This window comes from Emydura macquarii, unplaced genomic scaffold (assembly GCF_026122565.2).
Source record: "Emydura macquarii macquarii isolate MOO-44397 ecotype Brisbane River unplaced genomic scaffold, CSIRO-AGI_Emac_v2 contig_1119, whole genome shotgun sequence".
NCBI classification, from domain to species: Eukaryota; Metazoa; Chordata; order Testudines; family Chelidae; genus Emydura; species Emydura macquarii.
Genome location: NW_027131256.1, coordinates 14,024,171 through 14,050,547, shown reverse-complemented (window position 1 = coordinate 14,050,547; position 26,377 = coordinate 14,024,171). Strand labels below are relative to the sequence as shown.

The window sequence follows — 26,377 nt, the reverse complement described above, 5'->3', positions numbered from 1 at the left end:
CATGTTTACAACAAACTTTAGACCAAATAAAGTCAAATTATGGACCAGAAGTCCATGGAATTGTGTGCGAGAATAAGGGGAAAAAGGATCAGGTCCTATGAAAACAGACAATAGCAATGCAGTTCTGTTTCAGCTGATGACAGACTGAAAGATCTGATGGCCAAAGCGAACTCTATTTAGAGGTTGGATTTTTTAAAGTGGCTAAGTGAGTAATTCAGTGGGGTTTGTATTCCTTACCTACTTCAGACACTTTGAAAAAAATCTCATCCTAGCATGTGATGTGCAAGGAAAAGATTGAAACCTATGAAAATAAATTCATAATACGCTGTGAAAAGCCTTAGGCAGTCTTACAGTTGAACTCCAGAGTGTAAAATACTTCGTTCACAGAAAAAAAAGTTGCAGGTCACTGCACTGCACTACATACACTTCTGTCACTTTCAAAGCTTCAGCTACTGGTTTGAAAATGATGATGAGGGGCAAATGATGTTTTACTTTTATGGGTTAAAAATGTTCGAGTGTAATTTTAGGAAGCATGCTTAGCCAAGTCATTTCTATTACAGATTGTGAGGTAACACATATCCTTTTCCACTGAAATATATGGAGCGTCTACCTGGTACTTGATAACATAATCAGAATCCAGTAATTAGAAAATAATTCTTTGGAAAAATTTAATGAAGGTTAAAATGTTAGCATTTGTTGTACGTCCAATGTGAATTAAGGCCCCAGTTCACAAAAATACCCACAGTGAAGACAACACAAAAACACTTAAGCACATGCTGAAGAGTGGTGTCCTGAGTAAGTACTTAGTAAGTTTAAGTTTACGTACTTTGCTGAATTAGGGCCTAAAACTGATGCTGCCTGAACGAACTGCAGAGAGACAAGTCTAAAGTACAGTATGTCCTCTCTACAGTCTTCTTCAAAGATGTAAATTTAATGATTAGAAAATTAGCAAGACTAACATCGCATTTAGTTGAGAAGTTTAAACCTCACTGTGCCTTTTTATTGGGGAATTGAAGGGAGGAGACAAACTTCTCTGCCACAGCCTAAATGCATTAATTTACAGCTCTGTATGTTCTAAAACGATGCAATGATCTGGCAGTTGTAGATGACTCTTTCATACACATGCAGGGGAAAGAGAATGAATGTTGAAAATATTACAAAATGTGACAAAGATACCTAGGAACGCTACAATCTAACAAACAAGCACAGCAAAGAGTGTCTAATGGATAAAACATGGTTTATGACATAGGAGTTGCACAATTATGTTTTCAGGTGAAATCATGATATAGTGAATGCAACCCACTAAGTATTAAAAGCAGCTTTTCCTTTGGGAATATCTGAAGTTAACCACCTGATGAGCTCTACATTTTCTCTTGTCACAAAACCAATCTTACTGACCCAATAAGAGCTAAATGATGATGTCTGACAATCTATATGAATAGGACACAAGTCAAAAGCATAACAGCAATATAAACAGTATGGCTATCACTGTGTATTTTGCATTACATTGTTCCCTCTGTATAAATATTGTTTTCGGAAATTAAAACATACCATGATATAAAAACGGCATTGATGGCTGAGGGGATTACATAATGAGACTTGAAAGCAAATGGAAGTCAAAGAAACTAGCCTCTTAGTAAAGGTAGCTCTATTAAAATTAGCATTCATATGGGGAGGTGCAGCCAATAGCATCATGCAAACCCAATGAATCGTTTTTCATCTTTTCTATTTTTTCTTTTACAGAATGTAAAGCCTTTTTCCTCCCCTTAGTTGCCATAACTTCATCATGCTGAGAAGAGGCCTTCTTTTCTTTGACAGCCTCTTAACTGTCGCAAGTCTATAGCTGTTGCTTTCAGAGCGTATTCCAGTATTTATCCAGTAGCTAAACAGGCAGTACAGTTTAGAACTGCTTCACATTAATGCCTCATACTAAAAGATGTACTCTTTATCATTAAAGATGTCATCCAGATTAATGTATGCCCTTATTCCGGGGCAAGTTACAACTCTCTTGGGTTTCAACATGGATGCAAAGTGGCAATAAACAGAGTCAAAGACTGCACAGTGCCTACCAGTTTCATCCTACGTAGGCAGTGTTACTGAAATAAATAAGGGGGAAAATGACAAGAAGAATTGGATTTTCGTTACTAGCTCAGATGATTCTGTCAATCCCTTGTCCCTGCTTCCCTTCCCAACCCAATGTTTATTTTCTATGTCAAAACTCATGAACAAATACTATAAACTGGGAATTGAAACTAACAAAAAATGCTTTGCTCATGACTTTGAGACACTGAATTAGTATAAAAGAGCATTCAATCATCTTAAATAAATATATTCTAAGTCTGGAATTATAGCACATTCAAGGGATAAATACTGCCATAATTACAACAGCATGATTTAATCTCCATAACGTTTTTGATCAATTTTGGTCTAATCTGGAATATAAGACAATGTGGGGATCAGAACCTGCATCTCAAATGCTTTGCAGAACATTCTTCCCATATTCATTTACAGTACTGAAACAATTAAAAAGACATTACAGTATTTTTCTCCCAGCTGCTTATGTCTGTAGCTTTAGCTACTATAATACACTTTGTATACCTCAAAACTACACATAAAATATCACTAAATAAATAAAAGCAAAAGAAAACTGGAACAGTACTGCATTTTACACTTGAGACAAGATTCCTCAGTCCCATCAAGACTTCAGAGAGGACTGGGATAATTGCTTTTTGTTTGTGTTTTTTTAAAAGAAAGATTTATACACAGGTTCAGATCCAGAAATTAAGTTTAAATGCATAAATATCAACAGTTTTAGCTAAGTGAGAATGGGTTCAGTAAAGAATGATACAAATAATAAACAAAGCAGAAAAGCATCATATTTTGGTTTGCTTGAGATATACATAAGGTGCAACAATTTCTTCTCTAGAGGCATTTGTGGACACGTGTCAATGGGTGAAAGTATTTGCTGGTATGCTGAAGCACACACCACAGCAATATGATTTTCCCAAATGAAAGCAAATGAAAAAAATTAAATTTAAAAAACAAAAACAAACCCAATACAGTAAAACGTTGGTCTGAAATTTTCTTGTGCTAATAAATTTTGCTACCTGAAAATACTGACACCCCTTCTAGTAGATTCAGGGAAAATTCTTGCTACTGAAATCAAGACATCACTCCAAGAACCAACAAAGGCAAATGCCTAATGAACTATAAAGCTTTGCAGGATTTCTGCTACTCTCAGTGCCTAACCGCTTAAAAATTAAGCATATCTACAAAAAGGTTTATAAGTATCTGAAAACAGTCACATCCAGTAAATCGACCCCGCCCCACCCCCAGCTAAGGAAATGCAGATCAAGTAAGATATTAATTCACATAGAAAAACGTAATTTTTTTTTTTTTGTTTCTTTTAAAAAAGGTACCATTAATATACAGAAATATCTTAAGGAACAATACTGAAATTTAAATTGAAGAAAGATGGGGAGCTCTGGCAAAAATATATCTATTCTAGTGGGTTCTAGAGAAATAAGTTAGTACCATTGTCAAGGTGAATGGCCTGCGCCATAAAATATTTGGATTTCAGCTAATTATAATTTATAAAGTGGGCCAAAACTCCAATGGCCATCTCACTGTGGCCCAACAGGTTTAAATGCGGACAGTTGTTGTTTCTGGTTTGTTACAATAATTTAGAAAATGTTAATAAAATTGTATTAAAACCATTGCCACATGCTAAAATGGCACAATAGGGGCTCTTTACCAGTCATTTCTACCTGCGTTTTAAAAAGCCTTTTACCTCTCTTATTACTACTAAACTTTATTTCCTTTTTCTTCCCTTCCTCCAACATACGCGTCTGTGAGGGTGCTATTTGTATATGTATCTTAATCATATTTCCCAGGTTACCTGCTTTTTATCAACACTTCATTATTTGTTACAACTTGTGTTTCCTGTTATATAGCATCTCCCAACATTGAAACTGAAGACTTCACTTATCTACAACAAAAGGGTAAATCTAGCAACTATTAATAGAGTTACTTTCCATATGGCTATTACATCAAATTAGAATTACAAATCCCCCTCCCCCCAACACATCAATTCAGTCAAGTATAAATAAGAATGCCTGATAGAACCATGTAAACTCTCATTATTTAAAGACTTAATTAAAGAGCTTCAAACTCAACCTAATACTATCAAAACTTCAGCCTGTATGAAGACTACTAATAGAAAATTATTGCTGGGGTCCAATCTAGTAAATCTTTGTGCTATGATGCAAAAAGTAGGGAAACATCTTGTGCTACGGAAGAAGTACCCTGTTGAATTTGTAGCTTTAGATTAATTTCTAGTAATCATTTTGCATCTGTTGGTAGGAAACAACAGCCTGGCTTTTACAATATTTTAAGTCAATATAGTGAAGATACAGTCCAAGTGATGCACTTGGTGCTGACTTTTGGGATGTATATATGAGAGCAGAATACATAAAGAAAACAAAAGCAACCACGGGAACTGGCAGGTGGAGCTCTGCTTGATAGCCTAACATTAGTCAAACATTATTCTTCAATCATGGTTTACTTGCATACCACTTTACCAACACAAACTATAACTGGCTCTTTATACAACCTACAAAGCCAATTTAGATTGCGCATAGTAATTAAAATAATTCCAGTGTCTGTAAAAAGTATGTATATCAGTGTGCATGTATATTGAAAAGTCATGTCTTCAAGATTTTCAGAATAGTGAAGTAATACTAAGGTCACTTCTGAACAATGTATATGTTGTACTTTTTTTTGTTTTTCTTTATATGAGCATTTCACCCAGTCATTTAGATCGCTATGCAAAATAAAGGAACTCTCCAATGCATGAAAAACAAGTCAATAATCTGCAGGATTGTTCTTTCCCGTATGCCACTCCTTTTTCTAATGCAAACCATCCTCGTTATTCAATGCTAAATTAAAAAAAACAAACAAACAAAATCAAACACAGCTTGTCAAAATTTTTGCCAGGAAACTCTACCACTGTGGTGGCAAATATAAAAGTGCAGAATATCTGAACCACATGGTTGAGCAAACACCGCTAACAATGGTACATCTGTCCATGCTGCCTTGAGTTCTCCAGAACAGGTTTTTAAATTCATTCTACAACGTAAATGTAGGCATAACCTATTATATAAACCATTTTAGAACTTAAATCTTCATGTACAAAAATGACTAAGAATATCTAATAACTAGTGCAGTGCGTCAGTGTTTCTTTTGTATTTTTGTTTAGAATAACTAGGTATTATATGAAACTAGTTTCCATACCCTCTGGTTGGTGAAAGAGATGCTGGGTGAGCTACTGTAGAGGCAGCCTTTTTCACACAAACCACCTATTTACTGTTTAAAAGCCTTCAATAGAAAGCAAACTCCAGGATCATTCCGTTTCTTTTCAATATTAGACAAATACCACCACCCTCCTAGATTCTGGGTTCCAATAGCAGGACTTGGCCCAAGTTGCTAACTTCTGGCTTCAAGTGAAATCTGGGCCACTCAGAGCAATAAGCACTTGTTTGCAGTCTATATTTTCCATCATATGGACTGACTAGCTTCCCTTGGTAAAGACAAGGCTAGGATATTAGGTAAAGCACAATGTTTTACAATAAAGTGGAGCTTCACTGGTCGGCGCAGGAAATAAGCACCGGAGCCTGAGACATTTCTTTTGGCTGTCCGTCACGTGGGAGAGGTGCTGCCCTCTGACTTCTGCAAAAAACACACACACAAAAAAAAATCTATAATTATATGCAGAATGTTAGATTTCTGACACTAGAAAGATGAAATGCCTTGGATAAAGTAATTTAATTGTCTTATTCTACAGCATCATAAATTGCTGTTGCTGTTGCACGAATATATGTATATACATTCTTTATTTTGAGGGCATGCTACAAGGAAATAGTCACAGAAAATGTCCTATGAATAGGCTGCAAGTCAATGTGAAATGAATTTGAAGTCTTGATGGCATCTGACTAGGCCACAGAAGCACAACCGAAAATACAGAGCTAAACAATAAATTATAGGCATACAACTGCTACCGTTCATACTGTGACACAGCTGGAGACCTGAGAAACAAAAGAATATTGCTTACTTGTAGCAAGAGAATGTAAACACACAAGTTCCAGAGGGGTAGCTGTGTTAGTCTGTATACAGCAAAAACAACGAAAGTCCTGTAGCACCTTAAAGACTAACACATTTCTGTGGATATAAGCTTTCGTGGGCTGCAACCTATTTTGTCAGATGCATGAAGTAGAAACCATGGATAGGAGGTAAATATATACATCCAAGGGTGAGAAACGTAATAATGGGGAGGGCAAGTGCTAACAAAGTCAATTCAGTTTGCGTAGATGAGGCCTATTCACAACCATTGATTAGAAGGTGAGAATGTGTGAACAGTGACAATTACTTCTGATTGGGTCTGAATAGGGACTTGGAATGGTTCTCTCATTACAAGAAGTAATTGTTACTGTTCACAACATAAATCACAGAAGCAGATGGACTTTGGAGATTTCATTTGGAGTTCATCTTTTAAATTTGCCCAGACAGCCCATCTCTGCATTTTAACTATAAAAATAGAATATGATTTGTGAGGTAAATGTAAAATATCAAATAGATAGCAACAAAAGCTTTGGGCCTGTGTGACCAAATTAACCTCTGACATACTAGTATTATAATCTTTGCACAAAATATGAGGTGTCATTTGAAAACTAATAACTTGCTGATCAATACTCTCATGGTGAAAGGTATGTAACAAGGTGATATGTAGAGTTATGGAATTCCCCCTATATGGTGTTGGTAGCACATGTTCAAACCCACGTAGCCCTGATTAGGCAGGAGTGGTTAAAGCAGGTCTGTCTTCCACAAAGGAGCAAATGTGTTTACCTCAAGTTACATATAAATAGTAAACAGCAAGAGAGAGACAAGGCAAATCTGCATGTCAACATACACAGGAGAGAAGAAAAAGCATGGGGGCACTTTTATCCCCAGACTCCTTTCGCCTTCCTTACTGTTTGAATAAACTTTGCTTTGAGAGGTAAACCTCAGAAGAATCCACTTCAAAGGGGGACTGGACTATAAAAATGAGGGGCAAGAACACACCAGGGAATCTCTCTCTCACTCACCTAAGATGATCAAGGAACCAGCCCGATGGACTTTGGGAGGGGATCTGACCAGAAAATTTGGAACACGTGGTAAGGATTTTACTTTTAACCAAGTCTAGCTTGTTAAGTTTTAGTTACTAGAAAGAGTTTTATCTTTATTTCTCTTCTAATCATTTTTGACTAACACCTTATACCTGTGCTCACTTAAAATGTCTCTCTTTGTAGTTAAATAAATTTGTTTTAATCTTTAATCAAAATTAATTGTGTTGTGTTTAAACTGAACTGTTTGGTAACTCCAGTTAAAGTAGCACGCAGTTGTATATTGACCCCCAACAGGGGCAACAGACCTGTAATATCTGAACTGCCCAGGAGGGGGCCGGACAGTGCAAAACCCACATTTCTGGGGAAAATCTGGGACTGGAGAATGTTAGGGTCATCCTGCAAGTGGTAACCAAAGCTGATGGAAGACAGAGTGTTGACTGGAGTGTTGCTGATAGGATGCAGCTATACACAGACACTCAGGGTGCGACCTGCATGCTATTTGCGAGGGGCCCAGATAGGAAGTTATAGCAGCAAAGCATTGGGAGGCACCCAAGGTTGCAAGGCAGGTGGTGACATAACTGCTCACTGGTTTGGACTGTATCCCAGAATGTGACAGCCTGATTCTCCTTTAAGCTACTTTACACCACTCTGGAAGCGTTAAGGTGCCGATGTGTTTTGCGCCCACTCTAAGGCACTCTAAGGCACCTTGACGCTGCCAGAGTGGTGTACAGCGGCTGCAGTGTAAAGGAGAATCAGGCCCTTTGTATTGAGTAATGGCATATGCTAGGGAAAGTAAGGTTACTTTTCTTATAACAACTGGAGTTTTTTGAGATGTGTGGTCCCTATGGGTATTCACTGTGGGTGTGCACAGAGACTGCTATTGCATTTCCTAATATGACTGTCCCTTGAAGAGCCAGATATCTAGATAGGGTAATACATGACAGCATTAATGGCATAGGTGTGCTGCCACTACAGACCTGACCTTTGTAAAAAAACCCTTGGGGCTGCTAAAAGGCGGAAGTGAAGCACCTTGTACTGGAAATGGTCTAAGCCCACCATAGAATCAGGTGTCTCCTGTGCGCTGGGTGGATAGCGATATGAAAATGGGTGTCTTTTAAATCTAAAGCTGCAAACCAGTCGTCTTCATTCAGGGAGGGAATTATGACAGTCAAGGTCATCAGCCTGCACCCTGTGTAGCGGATGAAGATGTTCCACTGCCTGAGGTCCAAGTTGGGTCAAGCCCTCCTCCTTTCTGGGGATTAGCAAGTATTTGGCGTAAAAGCCCCTTGAGTTGAGGAGGTACTGGTTCTACAGCAACTAGGTGGATTAGGGAGTCTGTCTCCTGTCTGAGAAGCCTCTCATAAGAGGAATCCTTGCAGAGGAACAGTAAGGGAGGTTCTGAAAAAGGGCCAGACGGGAACTCGATTGTGTTGAGATGTTGGCTAAGAGCCATTTATCTGAAGATAAGAGCTGTCATGTTGGAAGAAAACAGGCCAGGCGGCCACCAAAAGGGGTGGGGAAGACTGGTTGTGTGAGGACTGGTTGATGGCTCTTGATCGTCCCTCAAAATGACTGCTTGATAGATGACCGTTAATTGCAAAAAGACGTCAAACCTCCTTGCAATAGTCAAATACACATAGCTGAATATTAAAACCAATTTTGCTAAGAAGGAGAATATTGGCCTGGCCCATGAGCTTGTCCATACTGTTTATAAAGATTGGCAGTTAGCAAGACTGTCAACATCATGAAATGATTTCTTTGAGCCTCACAAGAGTTCCTTGGGCATAGCTGGGATTGTGTTCCCCAGCCCCATATGGAAGAAGGCACTAACATTCACATATAGGTCCAGGATTCCCCACTCGCCTTCAATAGCTGGGAAGGACAGAGGTCCACCTCATAGACAGTAACCTGCGGCACCAAGAGAACCACAAGGTGCATGTGGCCTTTGACTGAGAGGAGAGACAAGCAGAACTCTGGCAGAAGTCTCACACTAAGCCTGACCAAACTGCAGCTGATTTGTTCTTTTAACGCTTATGCTGTCGCTGTATGGGAGATGAGGAAAGGTCTCTTTGCCTTCATCACAGCTTCTAGAAAAATCTCACAATGCATAACTGTTGTACATGCTGGAAAGCCTGGTTAATCTGGGCTGCTCCTCTCAATTACAGTATAGAATGTCCATATTTCTTGCAGACATCATCACTCGGATACCCTCAGCACTGTCTGCTTCTGCACTGCAGAGCACAACCGTGAGGGAACAAGTGCCACACCTTCCCTACTTACTTCTTAGCCAGCCAGCGTTGCTCATTGTGGTTCTCTTGGTGTATTATTAAAAGGCAATGTCACTGGTAATTAAGCTAGTGTGGAGTTCACCCTATTAAAACAGGACAGTGCTATAAACTAAGCAGACAAGAGAGAAGCAGCTGTGGAAAGAAATGACAGAAACCAACTGACTCAGATGTTACATCTTTCATGACCATTCTGTGAAAGGGGCTGTAATGTGTAATCCTGTTAGACAACGCAGGAATGAAGCTTACACTGACCTGTGTACATTTTCCATTGCTGCTACTTCTGCTAGAGCAGCGAGGCTAAAGAATGCAGACACAGCTGGCATGTCTGGTGCAATACTATGAGTTTCCTCTGCTTCTGTGTTTCTAGAGCATTCGTCATTGCAATCGGTCTCTGCACTTGATGGTTTTTGGAGACTACTCTGTGGTAGCTCCTTTGTTTTTTCCTCTGCAACAAAAGAAAGAAAATAAAACTTACAGGCAATGGGGCAACAAAGTCAGTCACCAATGTCCTGAGCAACTACAGCTGTGTACTGAACAGTGTTTAGGGCACAGAGGTGTCACCATGCATTTTTCCATCATTAGTTGAATATTGTCTGTGTAATCCATGTTTACTTAGTGGGGCTCTCTTCCCTCCTCTAACGGCTGGATGACATAGAGGTTTATGTGTCTGCTACTCATTGGAATTTTTAGTTTAGGCAGTAGAAGCTCATATTTTTAAATCCAGAGGTCCTGAGTTCAATCTCCACAGCTGACGACTCACCTAGGGACATTGCATTACCCCTGTATTTATATACATTACAGGGCCAAATTTCATACCCACTAACTGTACCCACTGTGCAGACACAGTACCTTCGCTCTGCTGGACTGGTAGCATGGTACATTAGGAAAGGTCAGCTATGTTCCAGCACCCTCTGGGTGCCCCTCAGACTCCTCATATAGAAGTTTAGAGGCAGGTTTTTTTTTTTTTTTTTTTTTTTGGACATCTAAAATTTTTATCCAACAGTAAGTTGCCTATTTGGAGCTTATTGATTCCCTAGTTGGCATGAGTTGATTGGTACATGTGTTTTTACATGTTTATTTTTCCTTATGACCTCTTTCCTACTAGGGGTACATTTTCCTACTAGTTTACTTATACCTCAGAACCAGTCTCAACAATCTAGAATTATCATAAATTTAGACTCTTCTTCTTACCCTGAGCACCTGCTGCTGGCGACACTCGGCCATCTGCTGTCCGAACAAGATGTGTGATCTTAGTTTTCCTCGCCTTCCTCTTTTGGCTACCAACTAAAGGTTCATGCAGCAATGCTGGCTCTGGAGTATTTGAGACAGATACAGAAGTTTTATTCTTCCTTGCAGGTTCACTGGGGTTTTTGTCTTCTGTGTGTATGGCTGAAATAGGACAAGTTAGTTACAATTACAAGTCAAATGTAAAACAGTAGAATTTCTAACTATACACACATTCATATCTGTCTGCACATGACACTTACAATACTCACTAATGGGGTTGCATGAAACTTGCAGGGTTTGAGTCATGGAAGTATTTGTTTTGGTTTGCGGGGAATAGTAGTGGACAAGATCTTGCAGGTTTCTCTGAGGTTCAAGTTTCTATTGTTTTAAAAGGATCTAGTGAGTACAAACTGTGACAGACTGATAATATCCTGGACACACCTTGTGGAATTAAGATAAACTTTATTGTATTAAAACCACAACTGTGTATATGTTATTGTGGAATTGTATGTAACCCCTCTAGGAGGAGGGGAACTCAATGCAATTCCTCCAGTTATCCCCTGAAACCATCCCCTGAAGAGGTTTGCATCTGTTAGTTCAAATGCTCCAGGGACCAAGAGAGAGAGAGAGAGACACACACACACACACACACACACACACACACACACACACGATTTTTGGATAAATAGCAAATGGACAGGATCCAGGGTCCTTGGAGGGCCCCACTCCTTAGGGTAGGATTGGAAGGACTGGGCTTTTGGAGGACCCATAAATCTATGTGCTGGTACTGATCTGAAGCTGTAATGAGCTTGAAACCAGATGTAAATTCCTTGGGTAGGATTCTGAAGGACTGCTCCTGCCAGAGCCTATGTTAGTGTTGGGGGTTAACTCTGATAAGCTTATTAGCATGTGTGTAGGTTCTTTTATTGTTCTCTGTAGTGCTTTTACTTTAAGAATAAAATAGGCCTGCATGGGAGGTGCTGTGTGGTACCTTATAAGAGAAATGTATTTACCTTACAGTAACTGGAGGTTTTTTGAGATGTGTGGTTGCCCACCTGAATTACCACTGCAGGTAGTCATGCACGCCATGCCCAGAGCTGATTTTAAAAGTAGCATCCATTGGTCCACACATGCAACCTGGCTCACCTTTGTGCCTCCAACCCAGGAAATAATGGGTGGGGTGGACCAACCACCCTTCCAGCTCCTTCTCTACCATGAATCAGAGAAGATCCAAAGCAGAGAGAAAGGAGGGCAAATAGTGGAACACAGAGAGGGCACACACACCTCAAAGAACCTCCATCTACTATAAGGCAAATAACCTTCTCTTCTTTGAGTGCTGGTCCCTATGTGTAGTTGTAGATGGCAGAGCTGAATAGTAGAAAAGTAGAAAAGTAGAAAAAAGTAGAAAAGTCCTGTACCAAGGCATGGTGTCTCGCAAATGCGTGGATGGAACTCCACATAGCTGCCTTGCAGATGTCAAGTAGAGGCACCTCTTGAAGTGATTCCATGGATGTTGCTCGCTCTTACCCCAGGAGGAGGAAAAAGATTAGACAACTGATAGCAGAGCAAAATACTGTAAAGCCAGAGATTCATTTTGAGACTCTTTGAGAGGATACAGCCTGACCCTTTCCACTATGGCGATAAACAGTCTAGGAGACCTCCTGATTGGTTCTGTTCTCTGCAGTAAAAGGCCAAGGCTCACTTAACATTGAGGGAATGGAGCCTCTTTCCTTCTGAGGATGCACGTGGTTTTGGGAAGTACTCAGGTAAGTGAATTGACTATTTGGGGATGAACTGAGGGCATAAACATAATGAAACTTTATCCTTATGGAATAGGGTGTAAGGAAGATTCGCTGTCAATGCTCCAAGCTCCCCAACACTCTTGGCTGAGGTGATGGCTACCAAGAATGAGACCTTCATGGATGGGAGAGTCATGGAACAAGAAGCTAATGGTCAAAAGGAGGCTTACTGAGTACTGAGAGAATAAAGTTCAAGTCCCATTGAGTGTAGGCTTTTTTATAGGCAGAAAGATTCTAATTAGGTCTTTCCAGAATCTGCTATTCCGTGGGTGTTTGAAGATCAAGTAGCCATATGAAGGTGGATGGAATGCACTGATTACTGCCAAGTAGCCCCTTAAGGCACTGATAGACAAACCAACTATCATTAAGGAAAGAATATAGTCCCGAATGAGAGGAATATCAGCAGCTTCTGAGGGTACAAGTCTTTGATGTGTCCAGAGAGAAAATACGTCCACTTGGTTAGGTAACATTTTCTATTGGAATCCTTTCTACTATTGGAAAGGATGTTCTGTACAGCTTGAGAACATGATTGCTCTAAGCATGACATCCATCCAAAAATCAGGCTCTGAGATGAAATGCACATGGCTTGGGATGCTTCATCTGCTCATTCCCCAGGGTCAGAAGATAGGGAAATGTTGGAATAATGACAGGTGCCCGAAACAACAATAGGAGGATCTGGAACCAAAATTGTCTGGGCCAGTTCAGGGCAATGAGAATGACTTGTGCCCTGTCCTGCCAAATCTTGCATAAAACTCGAGGCAGGGATGGTAATGGAGGGAAGGGATAGTTCAGATGATCTGACGATGAAAAGAGCAGAATGTCACCCTGAGAGTACGACTCCGCTGGAACAGCATACGTTGCATTTCCTGTTTGTTTGGGAGGCCAATAGATCCCTGTTGGGGGTCCCCCATCGAGCAAAAATATTGTTCACCACAAAGTCTCATAGTTCCCACTCATGGTAGACAGTAAAGTGTCTGCTGACAGAGTCTGCTAGGACATTCTAGTTTCCTGGGAGATAGAATGACAGCAGGGTAATCTGATTGTTGATGCACCAGTTCCACAGACTGACCTGCTTCTGCACACAGAGGGACAGATCTCATGCCTCCCAGTTCGCTGATGTAAAACATGATTGTGATATTGTCTGACATTATGAGGACATAGTTATCTCAAGTGAACGGGAGGAAGGCTTCGCAAGCCCTTCAAACTGCTCATAGTTCTAGAACATTGATGTGCAGCCTAGACTCTTGAGATGTCCAGGTGCCTTGGGCTGTATGGCTGTCCATGTGGGCTCCCCAGCCCATCAGGGATGCATTGGTAATGATCATCCTGTCTGGTGTGGAGGTGAGGAAGGAAATGCTAACAGGCACTCGGGTTGCTTATGACCTAGTCTATGATATCATTCATAGCCTGAAATCTGTCCCTTGGTAGGGAAGCCTTTGTTGTGATTGAATTTAAGGATGCCCTGATGAAATGTAAAATCTGTGTAGGAGTGAGGATGGATTTTTCAGCATTTAATCTGACTCCCAAAGATAAATGGCGTTCTAGCACTGTCAAAGTTGACATGAGGGACTCTTGAATTCATCTGGCAAAAAGGAGCCAACCACAGAAGTAAAAGAAGACAGTGAAACCACGGCATTTGATATAGGCTGCTACTACAGAGAGCACCTTGGTAAAAACTCTGGGGGTGGTAGCAATGCCGAAAGGGAATACTCTGTAGGTTGGATTCCACAAATCTGAAAGCATCTGGTAGTGGAGTGGATGTTCAAATGAAAGTAGGCATCCTTCACGTCGAGAGCTGAAACCACATGTCCTTTTCCAGAGATGGAATTATAGACATCAATATGACCATGCAAAACGTGAGTTTGCAAATAAAGTGGCTGAGATGGTGGAGGTCAAGAATGGATCTCCAACTGTCCTCCTTTCTATATACACTGAGTAAAACCACTCCCTTGGAACCGAAGAGGAACCCACTCTATCGCTCTTGCTGTGAGAGATTCCACTTCTTGTTTGACAATGTTCTCATCAAAGTGGCTCCCAGGAGGGCGTGAAGAAGGGGTTTTTGGATGGGTAGGGACATAAACTCTTATCGTATATCTGAAGCAGATGACGTTTAGTGCCCCTTTATCCATTGTTATTGCACTCCAGGTGTTGAAAAGGAGTGCTAGACAACTTCCAAAGGGTGTGTGGGAATCAGGAAGTATTGGACTTAGTGGTTTGAGAGCTGCAAACTGCTGTCAAAAATAACGTGTAGCCGAGGTCTGGGATTGGGATGAGGAACCTCCTGTGAAAGGTGTGGGGAAGCAGGTCTTTTGAACCCTCTGCCTCTTACAGGGTGGGTCATAAGATTTCTGGTGGAAGAACTGCCAAGCCATTACTCTAGGCTTGCTGGTGGAATTTTATCTTTTGGGGCAGATGTATACATTCACAAGGAGCGGAGGGTAGTCCTAGAGTCCTCTGATGTGTGTAAAGACTCATCCATTTTCTGATTAAATAAATGAGTCCCATCAAAGGGTTGATCCTTTATGGTTGTCTGGACCTCCCAGGGAAACTTCAAAGCATGGAGCCACAACTCCCGGTCCATTATGATGCCAGCAGTCATTGCCCTGGAAGATGTATCAGCCACATCTTCGGCTTACTGGAGAGTGGTCTTGACAACCATTTTGCCTTCCTCTATGAGAGCCTGGAAACGAGCTCCATCTTGATGTGGGAGACCATCAGTAAAGTCTGCAAATTTAGAATAGTTCAGGAAGTTGTATTTAGTTATTAGTGCTTTGTAGTTGGCTATCTTAAACTGGAGGCTAGAAGAAGCAAAGACCTTCCTTCCCAATAAGAGGAGACACTTACCCTCCTTATCAGTTAGGGTAGATCAGGGTGTTGTTGCTTAGATCTCTCCACTGCAGCTTGAACCATTAAAGAATTAGGAGTAGGGTGAGAGAACAGAATTTCTGCCCCTTTGGCTGAGACACAGTACCATTTCTCTGACCTCTTGGAAGTAGGGGCACAGGCAGCTGGGGTATGCCAGTCCACTCTAGCTGGCTCTAGGATGGCGTCATTAATAAAGAGCTCTATTTTATGGAACTGGAGGACTGAAGAATGCCCAGAAACTTGTGTTGAGGATCCTGAATCTCCTCAAGAGGAAACTGCAACTCCTCTGCAATTCTGCAAAGGAGTTCCTGAAATTGATTATAGTCATCATGGGGTGGGAGGGATGGAAACATTGGAATCACTGCCATCTTAGCCTCCAGATGAGGCAATCTTATCTATTTTGGTGAAACTGCTGGATCCTGCACCTTTCCTCCTCCTCAATAGGATCTGTGGAACGCTCTGGTCTTCCTCTCAGAGGGTACGGAAGAAGTGGCTTCTTAGCAGACCGGACTGACTCTGTGGGATAGTACTAGTTCCACAGCCCCCATTAGGTCCAATAAGATGGGATGAATGTGGGTTGCAGATGTCCCATGGCATGAGGTACCAACGGCTCTGAAGCAGGTGATGAGGTGGACGTTGGGCACAAGCTGGTCTAGGTCTTCTGACCAGGAAGGTGTGTCTTGGAGGAGGGAATAACAGTTCATCAGGCACTTCAGAATCTCCTGATGAAGAGAAAGCCAATTCCGGTTCCAATGGTGGAACTCCTGGTGCTGCTGGAAGGAAATCATAGCCCAAAGATGGAATGGGAGACAGACTCCTCCGAAAGACCTACTCTCCTGCTGGAGTTATAGCCTCTCTCAATGGAGAGGGACTTATTGGAGGGGGAGGCTCCGGGTCTGAGAGAGCGAAGATGTCCTCAGGAGGAGCATAGGTCTTGGTTCTTCTTGGAGCGAGAAGGGTCCTCTCCACCCAAACCGCGAGGGTCACTGTAGAAATAGTCTGTGCCATGGCTGTTGAAGACAAAGACGGTACCATGGGTAACCAATCATCTTGGTGATCAGTCTTTGTCAATGTCAGGAGATCCCAGCATTTGTGATGGGGGGGCGGTACTGGAAGCACTAGTGCCACTGGATCAGATGCGGTGCCAATGGAGCCCTAGACTTGTGGGCTCTCGTCATGTCTCGGAGACTTAGGCTGTACTAAGTTCTCTTGGGCTGAACTTTTAGACTTGCTCGGTATAGGCATCTTCAAAGTTGGAGGAAGACTTAGTCTCTTGCTTATGGGGATGAGCCCTACTCTCCAGATAAGACCGCACCGAGGGATCTCATGAGACAGAGCTCATGGCAAGAGGCGCATTTCTTGCTGAGTCAGACTAATATATAGGGGGATCCTCCAGACAGGGTCTGATTGCGGCCTCATGGGCTTTTCCAGCAGGTGCTTCCTAAAGCTAAGTTCTTGCCCTTCCTGGGTATGGCTGGGGAACGAATGGCAGACACTGCACCTTGCCACGATGTAGGCTTCTTCAATTCAGTACAAGCAGCATTGGTGATTGTTGCTGACTGAGGAATGTGGGAAGGAAGCACAAATTTTGAAGCCCAGAGTCCTAGGCATAGTCCAGTATCCAAACAGGGATCTGGGAGGGAGGAGGGGTAGGGCTCTTCAGCTCTGGGAGACTTACTACCTATAAAAAACTAAAACTATCAGGTTTAAAAAAAATATTTACAGATATCTAAATATATTCACAGAAAAAGCTGAAGCTTCAGACACTGGAGGTTCTGACTCTGACCACACGGTAGTGAGAAGGAACTGGAGAGGTAGTTGGTCTGGCCCAGCCTTTATCTCCTCGGTCGGAGGCATGAAGAGAGCCAATGGACACTGTTTTCAAAGTTCTCTGGCTCCGGGCACATGGAGTGCATGCGTACCCACAGCAGAATATATATAGGGACCAGCACTTGAAGAACATCTGGGGGCAATTACTCTGTTATTAGTCTCAGAAGAGAAAGTAAGCAGGTCTGCTTAGGCAGACGCTCTTATTGTACATTCAGGGGACTGTGCTGTTTGAAATACTCTGGTCAGAAGAGAGTGAGATGTGTGTCTCCGCTCAAGAGAGGTAACGGCCAGGGCAGCCTGAAGCCTAGGGTGCCCTTGTTGGACTACAGATGGGGAGTATAGGTGCTGTTGCCCTGAACTGGGACACAAACAATGGGTGAAATCCTGGCCCCACTGATATCAATGAAAGGAGGATTTCACCCAGTATATAGAAGTCCCCACAATACGAGTGGCTGGTGAGGAGTGATGGTCTGAGGACTAAATGCAGCCCAAGGAACTATAAAAGGCTGCCCACAGCTATGCTCATTTTAACACAGATGAGCTTGGCTACCTGGAGGCTGTAGACACAAATATGTTACATTACTGGGCTCCTTGAAAGTTGCCAGTGTGTTCCCCCTCCCACTCCAAACTCCTTTGTTGGGCAACATTTGTACACTTCTTTCTGTATGAGGACTACTTCGTTAGTTGTAGTTTGCTGCAGAAGTAATACAACACAACTCTTAGCACTCAGTGCTTTTTATCTTCAAAGTGAGTTACAAGCATTAACTGATGAATCACCCCAATGAGTTGGATAAGGATAATCCCCACTTTACAGAGAGGGAAACTGGAGGCAAAGATCAATTAAATGACTTGCATGAAGTGAGAGTGAGTGAGGCAAAGCCACAATTAAAACGCAGAAGTTCCTGACTCTCATTCCCAATCCACTCTCCCAACCTATCCTCTGCTGTCTCCCCCAACAGATAATATTGTTGTCTTTAAAAAATAATAAAATACACAAATAAGGCAAGGGCGAAAGGGAAGAATAAACAAGACAGGTTAAAAAGGAAACACTTAAAAGAGAAAACAGACAAGGGATAAAATACTGTGATAGAAATAGCATACACCTAGTAGTATAGGAATAGTATGTAGTATACATAGTATAATATACACCTGGTAGTATAAGATAGTATGTACGGTGGCTACTGTGCTGTAAGCGCTGTAGTGTAGACACTTTCTACATAGACAGAAGGGGGGTTTCCATCTATGTAATTATTCCACCTCTCCGAGCTAGTTTGACATTGGAATTCTTCCATTGACCTAGCTACGTCTACAGTAGTCGACCTAACTATAGCACAGGGCACAACATTTTCCACTGCCCTAAACAATGTAGCAAGGTCAATCTAATTCTTAAGTGTAGGCCAGGTTTTAGTATAAACATGAATTCTCCCTATTTTAAATGAAATTTATATTGCCATTTTCTAGAAGCTTTTGTCTTCAAGTGGGAGATCTCTCGATTTTTCTTTTTTTTATTTGAGGGTGTGTCTGTGTACATGACTGTATACATGTGTGCATTAGCACTTCTCAAGACCTCAGGGGAAAGTGCCAAGAAATAATCTCCAGATTTAGTTCACCTTAAAATCTGGCCTCCTAAAAATAATTCCATCTGTGCATGTGTTTCTAGTTGTGGTAAAAGCATATAGAAGCTCTCAGCTATCACTTCTGCTTATCAGAAGCTGTTAGCCTCCAAGTACCAGAAGTGGGGTATTAAACTTGTGGGGGAAGAGCGGGAGGAGAGGGAGAAGAGGGAAGAGGAACAGGAAGCAGACCAATCACTATATGCAACAGTGAAATCTAGTGAAACTAGTAAATTTAGATTGAGTGAAATCTAAAGAGGAAGTGCTAATTGACTCTGAAGACTCCACTTAAAAAACTCTTGATAATTTGACTTTAATACTGTGATACTCAACCAGATAAACTGACTGTACTGCTGTGGGCAAAATCATAAGCAGGGTTTATCATCAACTCCGAAGGCTTGGCAGCCCAAGCTCCAGCCCAAGACAAAACACCCACACAGCTATTTTTAGTGTGCTAGTTTGAGCGCCACTCACACAAATTTGTCTATCTGGGCTGGAAGTGTAAACATGCCCTGAATGGACAGCCTCCTCTTTGGATTTCTTATTTTGGGTTTTATAAGGAATGATCATATCTTAATCTGATGATTTAGTTCTAATTCAGAATAATAACTAACACTTTGCTTTGGTGACTTTTCTTAATTTGACTTTGTTTTGACAACTGTATTGTTTAATCCTTAGTTTAGAGGAGTTGGTAGGGGTTTAATCTTAGCCATATGTTTTCTTTATTTTATTTTTGATCGTTAGATTTAATAAAATGTATAAAAATATACCGAGTCATATTTCTTTAAAAAAATCTGTGTCAGAACCACTGAGAATCCATGTAGAATGGCTTTCCTTTAAAGTAATCTTTTGGTTCTCACAATACAAAATAATAAATCCAAGAGGTTAAAAAAACAGAAAGAAGAAATAGGCAATGGTTTTAACAGAGGAAGACACAGGAAGAGGTTGAAAGGCAAAGAGTACAGCATACTTAGGTATGGGCTTAAGAAACTGCGAAGTGGTACTTAGGCACAGGGCTAAGTATAGGTCTCTCTCCCTACACAGTTCAATCTGTATTTCTGTATATTGTTATACCACTGTATATTGTTATATATTATATATATATATATATATGTTATATACCACTAATCACACAACATTTCTTTATCACTGAATGCGTCACAGCTGGGTACAGTCTATGCACCGAAATATAGCATAAGTAGGCCACACAGGTCACAATGCAGCACACAGGCACAACAACATCAGTAGATGCAACAGGGCAGGGAATGAAAGGGGCACCAAGGCCAAGCTCCAAAGAGAAGGATTAAGCACAGGGTAACTGGGAGAGTAGGATTTAAATTGCATTATCTGAGAAAGAGGGTCAGGAGTCAGACAGGGGTGAACAGAGGAGTCTTGCAATGGGATCTGAAGAGATTCAAGGAGTCAATTAAACAAAAAGAGTGAGAGAGGCTGTTCCATGCAGTAAGGTCAACACGGAAGAAGAATCTCCTGTCCACTGGTGAAAGACCAATCGGTATGGGAAGACAAGAGGAAAAAATATATATAGTGAAAGGCTTGGTCAACAGCTTGGAGTCTAATTCTGCACAACTTGTTCACCTGAAAAGTCCCATGGGAGTTTTGAGAGTGCTGGGAATGCAGGATCAGACCCCTGGAGCAGAGACAGAAATGATCTTGGAGAGCTGTTAAGGGTTGGGTGGAGGGAGAAGCAAATCCTTGGTGGAATGTGACCAGTAGGGAGGGTGATTTTCAACTGGATTCTGTAAAGAGCAGGAAGCCAGTAAGGATTTCTGGAGATGGAGGGTTGGAGAGGAAGATGTATTCCTGGGTACTGGTGTGGGAAAAAAAAAGTCACATTTTGGACAAATGTAGCTTGTAGAAATGAGACACCGGGAAATCATTAAAGCAGGTATTACTCCAGTCAAGAGGTGATGAGATGAGACATGGATATGAGTTTTGGCAGAAGAGTATTCAAGACTGTGTCTGCTATAGGAGGGATGGAGACGGAAAAGATAAAAAATAATTCAGAGTCAATTTCAACAACTGAGCGCCTGACGGCAGAGGGGATGGTGAGATTTGAGCAAAGGAGGTGGAACTGTCATTAGGGGAGCTCTTCAATTAATCAGCTTATTGAATATAAAAACAAAGGAAGATATTGCCAGAGCCAGAAGCAGGTGAAGTTGAAGCAGACAGAAAGTGAGGTAAGGGGCAAAAGAGTGAAAGGGATATAGAACTGAGTATCATCTGCATGGAAGCATTACCGAAGACTGAGTTGAGAGAGAAGGTGGCCAGACACCTTGACTGATTAATGCACCAGTACCTTTTTCCGGAACATTAAACTTCTCCTTTATGTGCTTATATTTGCTGACAATTTTGTGGAATAAGTTCTTTTTCTGAGACTGGAATGAACCCACAGATTATTAATAATATTACATATTTTATTTTTTAAAATAATACATTTTTAATTAGAAGTCTTTATAAAGCAAAACAATGATAGCATGTGGAATATAACTTTCCCTTTAATGATTATAGCATACCACTTCATTTGATAGCATAGAGCCTGATCCAACACCTACTGGAGTTAATGGGAGGCTTTTCCACTGACCTCAGCGGGCAGTGGATCAGGCCCATAGCATTCTCCTCTAACATGAAAGACAAATGCCAGTTTTATTTAAGAGAGTGATGATGGTAAGAAAAGTTGACTATGTAAAAATAGCACCTTTTTTCTCCAAAGATCTGCTCTCTGGATATATTCAGTCAGATCTCTTTGTTTTCAATGACAAAAAACAGTTACTAACTTCCGTAACTGTTGTTCTTCGAGACGTGTTGCTCATGTCCACTCCAATTAGGTGTGTGTGCCGCATGCACAGTTGACAAAAGGTTTTTCCCCCAGTGGTATCCGTAGAGTTGGCTTTGGAGTCCCCTGCAGTTGTGCCTTCATGGTGCTATATATAGGGCCCTGCCAACCCCTGGCCTCTTCAATTCCTTTTTGCTGGCTGGATCCGACAGAGGGGTAAGCAGGTGGGTCTTGGAATGGACATGAGCAACGCATCTTGAAGAACAACAGTTACAGAAGATTAGTAACCATTTTTCCTTCTTCAAGTGCTTGCTCATGTCCATTCCAAGTAGGTGACTCTCAAACAGATCCCAAGGAGGAGGAGTCAGATTTCAATCACCTGCAGATTGCAGTACTGCTCTACCAAATGCAGCATTGTCTCTGGCTTGCTGTGTAATAGCACTGCATGCCGCAAAGGTGTGAACAGACGACCATGTCACAGCTCTACAAATGTCTTGGATCAGGAACTGAGCGAGGAATGCTGCCGAGTATACCTATGCCCTTGAGGAGTGAGCTGTCAGTGCTGGGACCACTATCTTTGCCAAGTCCTCACACATCCTGATATACAACATGATTTATGAAGAGATTCTTTGTGATGATACCGGAAGGCCTTTCATCCTGTCTGCTACTGCTACGAGGATCTGAATTGTTTTCCTAAGAGTTTAGTCCTCTCGATATAAAAAGCCAAAGCCCATCTAACATTCAGAGAATGCAGCCTCAGCTCTTGGTGTATGGCTTTGGATAGAAAACTGGATGGAATATGTCCTGGTTTGAGTGGAATTGTGACACTACCTTTGGAAGGAAATCCGGGTGAAGACGCAGCTGAACGTTGTCTTTGAAGAAAACCATATAAGGAAGCTCAGACACGAAGGCCCTGAGTTCTGAGAGTCTCCTGGCTGAAGTTATGGCCACTAGAAAAGCTACCTTCCAGGATAGATAGAGAAGCGAGCATGTCGCCAGGGGTTCAAAGAGAAGACCCATCAGTCTTGACAGTACAAGGCTGAGATCCCATTGGGGAACTGGCTGATGCGTTTGAGGTATAACTTGTTGAGACTTAAGAAAATGCCCCACCATGCGGTTGGCAAAGACCGAATGGCCTGCAACCCAGGGATGAAACGCCGAGATTGCCACCAGGTAGATCTTGATCAACAACACCGTCAGTCCCTGCTGTTTGAAATGTAACAGATAGACCAAGATGAAAAAGTACTGATGACAATGCAGGCAGAGTACCCTTCTGCGTTGACCAGATGGAGAACTCTTCCACTTAGCTAGGTGAGTGGCCCTGGTGGAAGGTTTTCTGCTGCCAAGGAGGACTTCTCTGACTTGTTCTGAGCACTCTAGTTCCAGAGGATTCCGCCATGGAGTTTCCACGCCATGATACGGGGAGACTCTAGATTGGGGTGACGAAGGTGTCCGTGGTTTTGAGTGATCAAGACTGGAACCAGAGGCAGACCGATAGGAGTTTCCACTGAGAGATTGAGCAGAGTGGTGTACCAGTGTTGGCAGGGCCATGCTGGGGCTACCAGAATTATGGAGGACTTTTCCTTCCTGATCTTCAGCAGGATTTCGTGAATGAGTGGGATAGGCGGAAACGCATAGAACAGATTGCCTGTTCAAGGAATGAGGAATGTGTCCATAATTGATCCCGGGTTGTGATTCTGGAAGAAGCAGAACAGCATGCTCCTGTTACATTTTGTCACAAACAAGTTGTGACATCTTGCATTCTCATGGTCAGGTCACCCTTATAATGTAATGGTATATTGTTGAATGCAAAGTATGACACATTAGGGGTCACTGGAATGCTCATGATGTACTGATCATTATTATAGTAATATATTTGTTGTAATATCATGTGTATGGTTATGAGACTTCACTATGTAATATTCCCAAAGATGTGTCCTCATGGCTTGAAACATATCCAGGCAAAACTCTCCAGGAGCAGAGGGGAAATTCACACCTCATCAAGGCATATATAGGACAAACCCAGCTCAGCATTCCAGGAACAAAGAACTGGCCTGGGCATCAAGGGAGTATCAACTGGACTCTCAAGTGAGTCATCTCCCTTCCCTTGGGCAGCTTGGAATCATGATGAGGTAATGCTCACTGTCTCAGGACATGAATGAGTCATATAAGGACATTGTTTATCACCTGACCTTGAGCGGGGGCAAAGCCCGAGAGGGGAAAAGGAACATTATAAAAAGAGGAGACATTTGCCATGCTCTCTCTTTCATCTCCATCTACGAACACCACCAAGCAACTGAAGTGCTGACCAAAGGGGAGACTGGTTGAAGGGAAACCAGCCAGCCTGTGGTGAGAAACACCTAAGTTTGTAAGGTTGCTGAAAGCGTTAAACTTAGTTTAGAATGCGGTTTGCTTGTATTTATCTTAACCAAATTTGACTTGTTATGCTTTGACTTACAATCACTTAAAATCTTTCTGTAGTTAATAAATTTGTTGTTTTACTTAAAGCAGAGCATTTGGTTTGAAATGTGTTGGAGACTCCACTTGGAATAACAAGGCTGGTGCATATAACAAGGTTACTTACCAGTAACTGATGTTCTTCAAAATGTGTTGCTCATGTCCATTCCACTAAAAGTATGTGCACGCCTCTGTGCACGGCTACCGGAACTTTTTTCCCCTTAGCAGACCCCGTAGGGCCGGCTCTGGTGCCCCCTGGAGTCCCGTGCACATGCAGCAGTATATGAAGCACTGCCGGCCCTATGCCCCCTCAGTCCCTTTTTTCTGCGAACTCCGGGGATGAGGGGTGGGTTGTGGAATGGACCAGGTTCTGCACCGCCCAACGAACACCTTGGTGCCGAGTCTGTCTCCGGCATCCGGGTTCTGCACCGTTTGGCTCCTCGGTACTGAGACGGTCTCCGATGACCGGGATCAGCGGCACCTACTTGCTGGCAAACTTTTCGGTGCCAGAGCAGTGGGATGGACCTCACCCGGTGCCGGGGGGGTCGAGACCGGTGTTGGGTGGGCAACTTTGCTCTCCGCCTCGATGCAGGTCGATCTGGCGACTGCGGCCTGGGATGACTTCTAGGGGAGCGTTCCTGCTCTACCTAGGAAACCAGTCTGCAGGAGATCTTCCTCTCCATAACACCAGCCCATTCTCTCTCATGAAGGTATGGGGGTGACGGTGTATGCAAGGCCAACAAGGCTCTTGCTGCCCTTCGGCGACCGAAACCGGTAGGTGCCGAGGGGCTCTCCCACTCCTCGAGTCAGGGGAGGCTCCCTGGCTGGAGACGCTGGCTCCTGCAGTGAGTCTCTGTGATCCGACCTCGGTGCGGATCGGTGCTCCACCCCGCCTGCTCCAATGTTGCGGGGGAGTCCAAGTGCTTCTGTCTCTGCAGTGCCGAATCGGGTCGGTGCCAACGGTGCTCTCGGTACCGGTAGCACGCTGGATATCGCAGCAAAGCGGTTGGCTCGGAGCCGGCTCGGGGCTCTGTGAGCCAGGCTTTCAGGTGGATTTTCCGGAGGTCTGAAAGCCTTACGATCCGTTCTCTTACTTACGAAGAGCTTTCCCCCCACGCTTTAGGCAGTGGGGGTCAGTTAGCGGGAAAGCCTTCCCGGAGTGCACGGCTTGAAGCCACAACACCGGAGCATACCCGCTCCCAGTAAAAAACTAAGCTAGACTATCTTCAAGTGTCTAACTATCACTACAGCAGTTCCTAATCTAACTAACACAAAAACCCCTAGTTTTAAGGTTTAAACACGGGGAATAAAGCACTTGCAATGGAAGCGCAGGCCGTTCCAGTAACTGCCATGGGCGGAAAGAAGGAACTGAGGGGGTGTAGGGCCAGTAGTGCCTCATATACCGCCGCATGTGCACAGGACTCCAGGGGGCACCAGAACCGGCCCTACGGGATCTGCTAAGGGGAAAAAAGTTCCAGTAGCCACGCACGGAGGTGTGCACACACCTATAGTGGAATGGACATGTACAATCACTCGAAGAAGAACAATTTATTTGTTAAATTGACAAATTTATTTGAGCTTACATTGTTCCGTGGGCATTTCTGAACATGCCTCTCCTCTCTCCTGTGTCTAGGATTCCATGAGACTAAGAATCAAAGCTCTTGGATTCAAACAACAAAAAAAGGAACAAACACTAAGATGATGAGATCAGGTCCAGACCTCAAGGTGCAAGGGCCACCCCTGTTATCGGTATCAGGAGAGGCCCAGGAACAAGTGAGCCATGGAGATCAAACAATCTTTCACTCTTACAGGCAGTCTCTCTCAGTGAGTGGAGGCTCAGTGGCTAGGGAAGGTTGCACAGCTACTGCTTGTGCTATGTTTGGTCCATGAAGAGAGATGTTGAGTCTCCAGGGAGGGCAACCCAACTCCATTCACCAGCACTAAATTCACAGGAAATTTAAGGTTGAAAAAGCAAAGCTTAAAGGCTTGCTTGCCTTGAAATGACTTTATACAAGAAAAGCTTCTGCGAACGACTTCGCAATAACGGTTTACTTGTCATTTTTATAATGCCTTCTTAGTTTTAAAGTAAATGCTTTCCCTGCTATTTTTCAGCAGGTAACATAAATACTCCACTTTCCTTGTGTTTTTAGTGTTGCAGCCTTTGCCACCATATGGTAACTGCCTGTAGTTTACTTCTCGGTCTGTCCATTAGGCTCACTGATATCTGAAGGAATATGCACCACTCTGGGGATAGTGAGAATTCACCTAAAAGCAGCTGCAGAGTAAAGTAGCAAGAAAGAAAATGAACAGACTGCACGTGACAGACTGCACGTGACTAACTGTA

General features: G+C 42.6%; 1 protein-coding gene across 6 annotated transcripts in view; it reads right to left on the bottom strand.

Moving 5' to 3' along the window:
* Positions 1-654: 654 nt before the first annotated feature.
* The window catches only part of BBX (BBX high mobility group box domain containing), a 177,729-nt gene continuing 152,006 nt past the window's right edge, over positions 655-26,377 (bottom strand). For 5 of the 6 annotated variants that reach the window (XM_067546196.1, XM_067546199.1, XM_067546194.1 and 2 more), the window contains 3 exons: positions 10,640-10,837; positions 9,701-9,893; positions 655-5,727 (listed from right to left, as the gene is read on the bottom strand). In XM_067546196.1, the coding sequence (XP_067402297.1) occupies positions 5,640-5,727; positions 9,701-9,893; positions 10,640-10,837 (479 nt within the window). In that variant the 3' untranslated portion in view covers positions 655-5,639. The remainder of the gene's footprint in view (positions 5,728-9,700; positions 9,894-10,639; positions 10,838-26,377) is intronic. The other variant, XM_067546195.1, reaches the window with a different exon arrangement.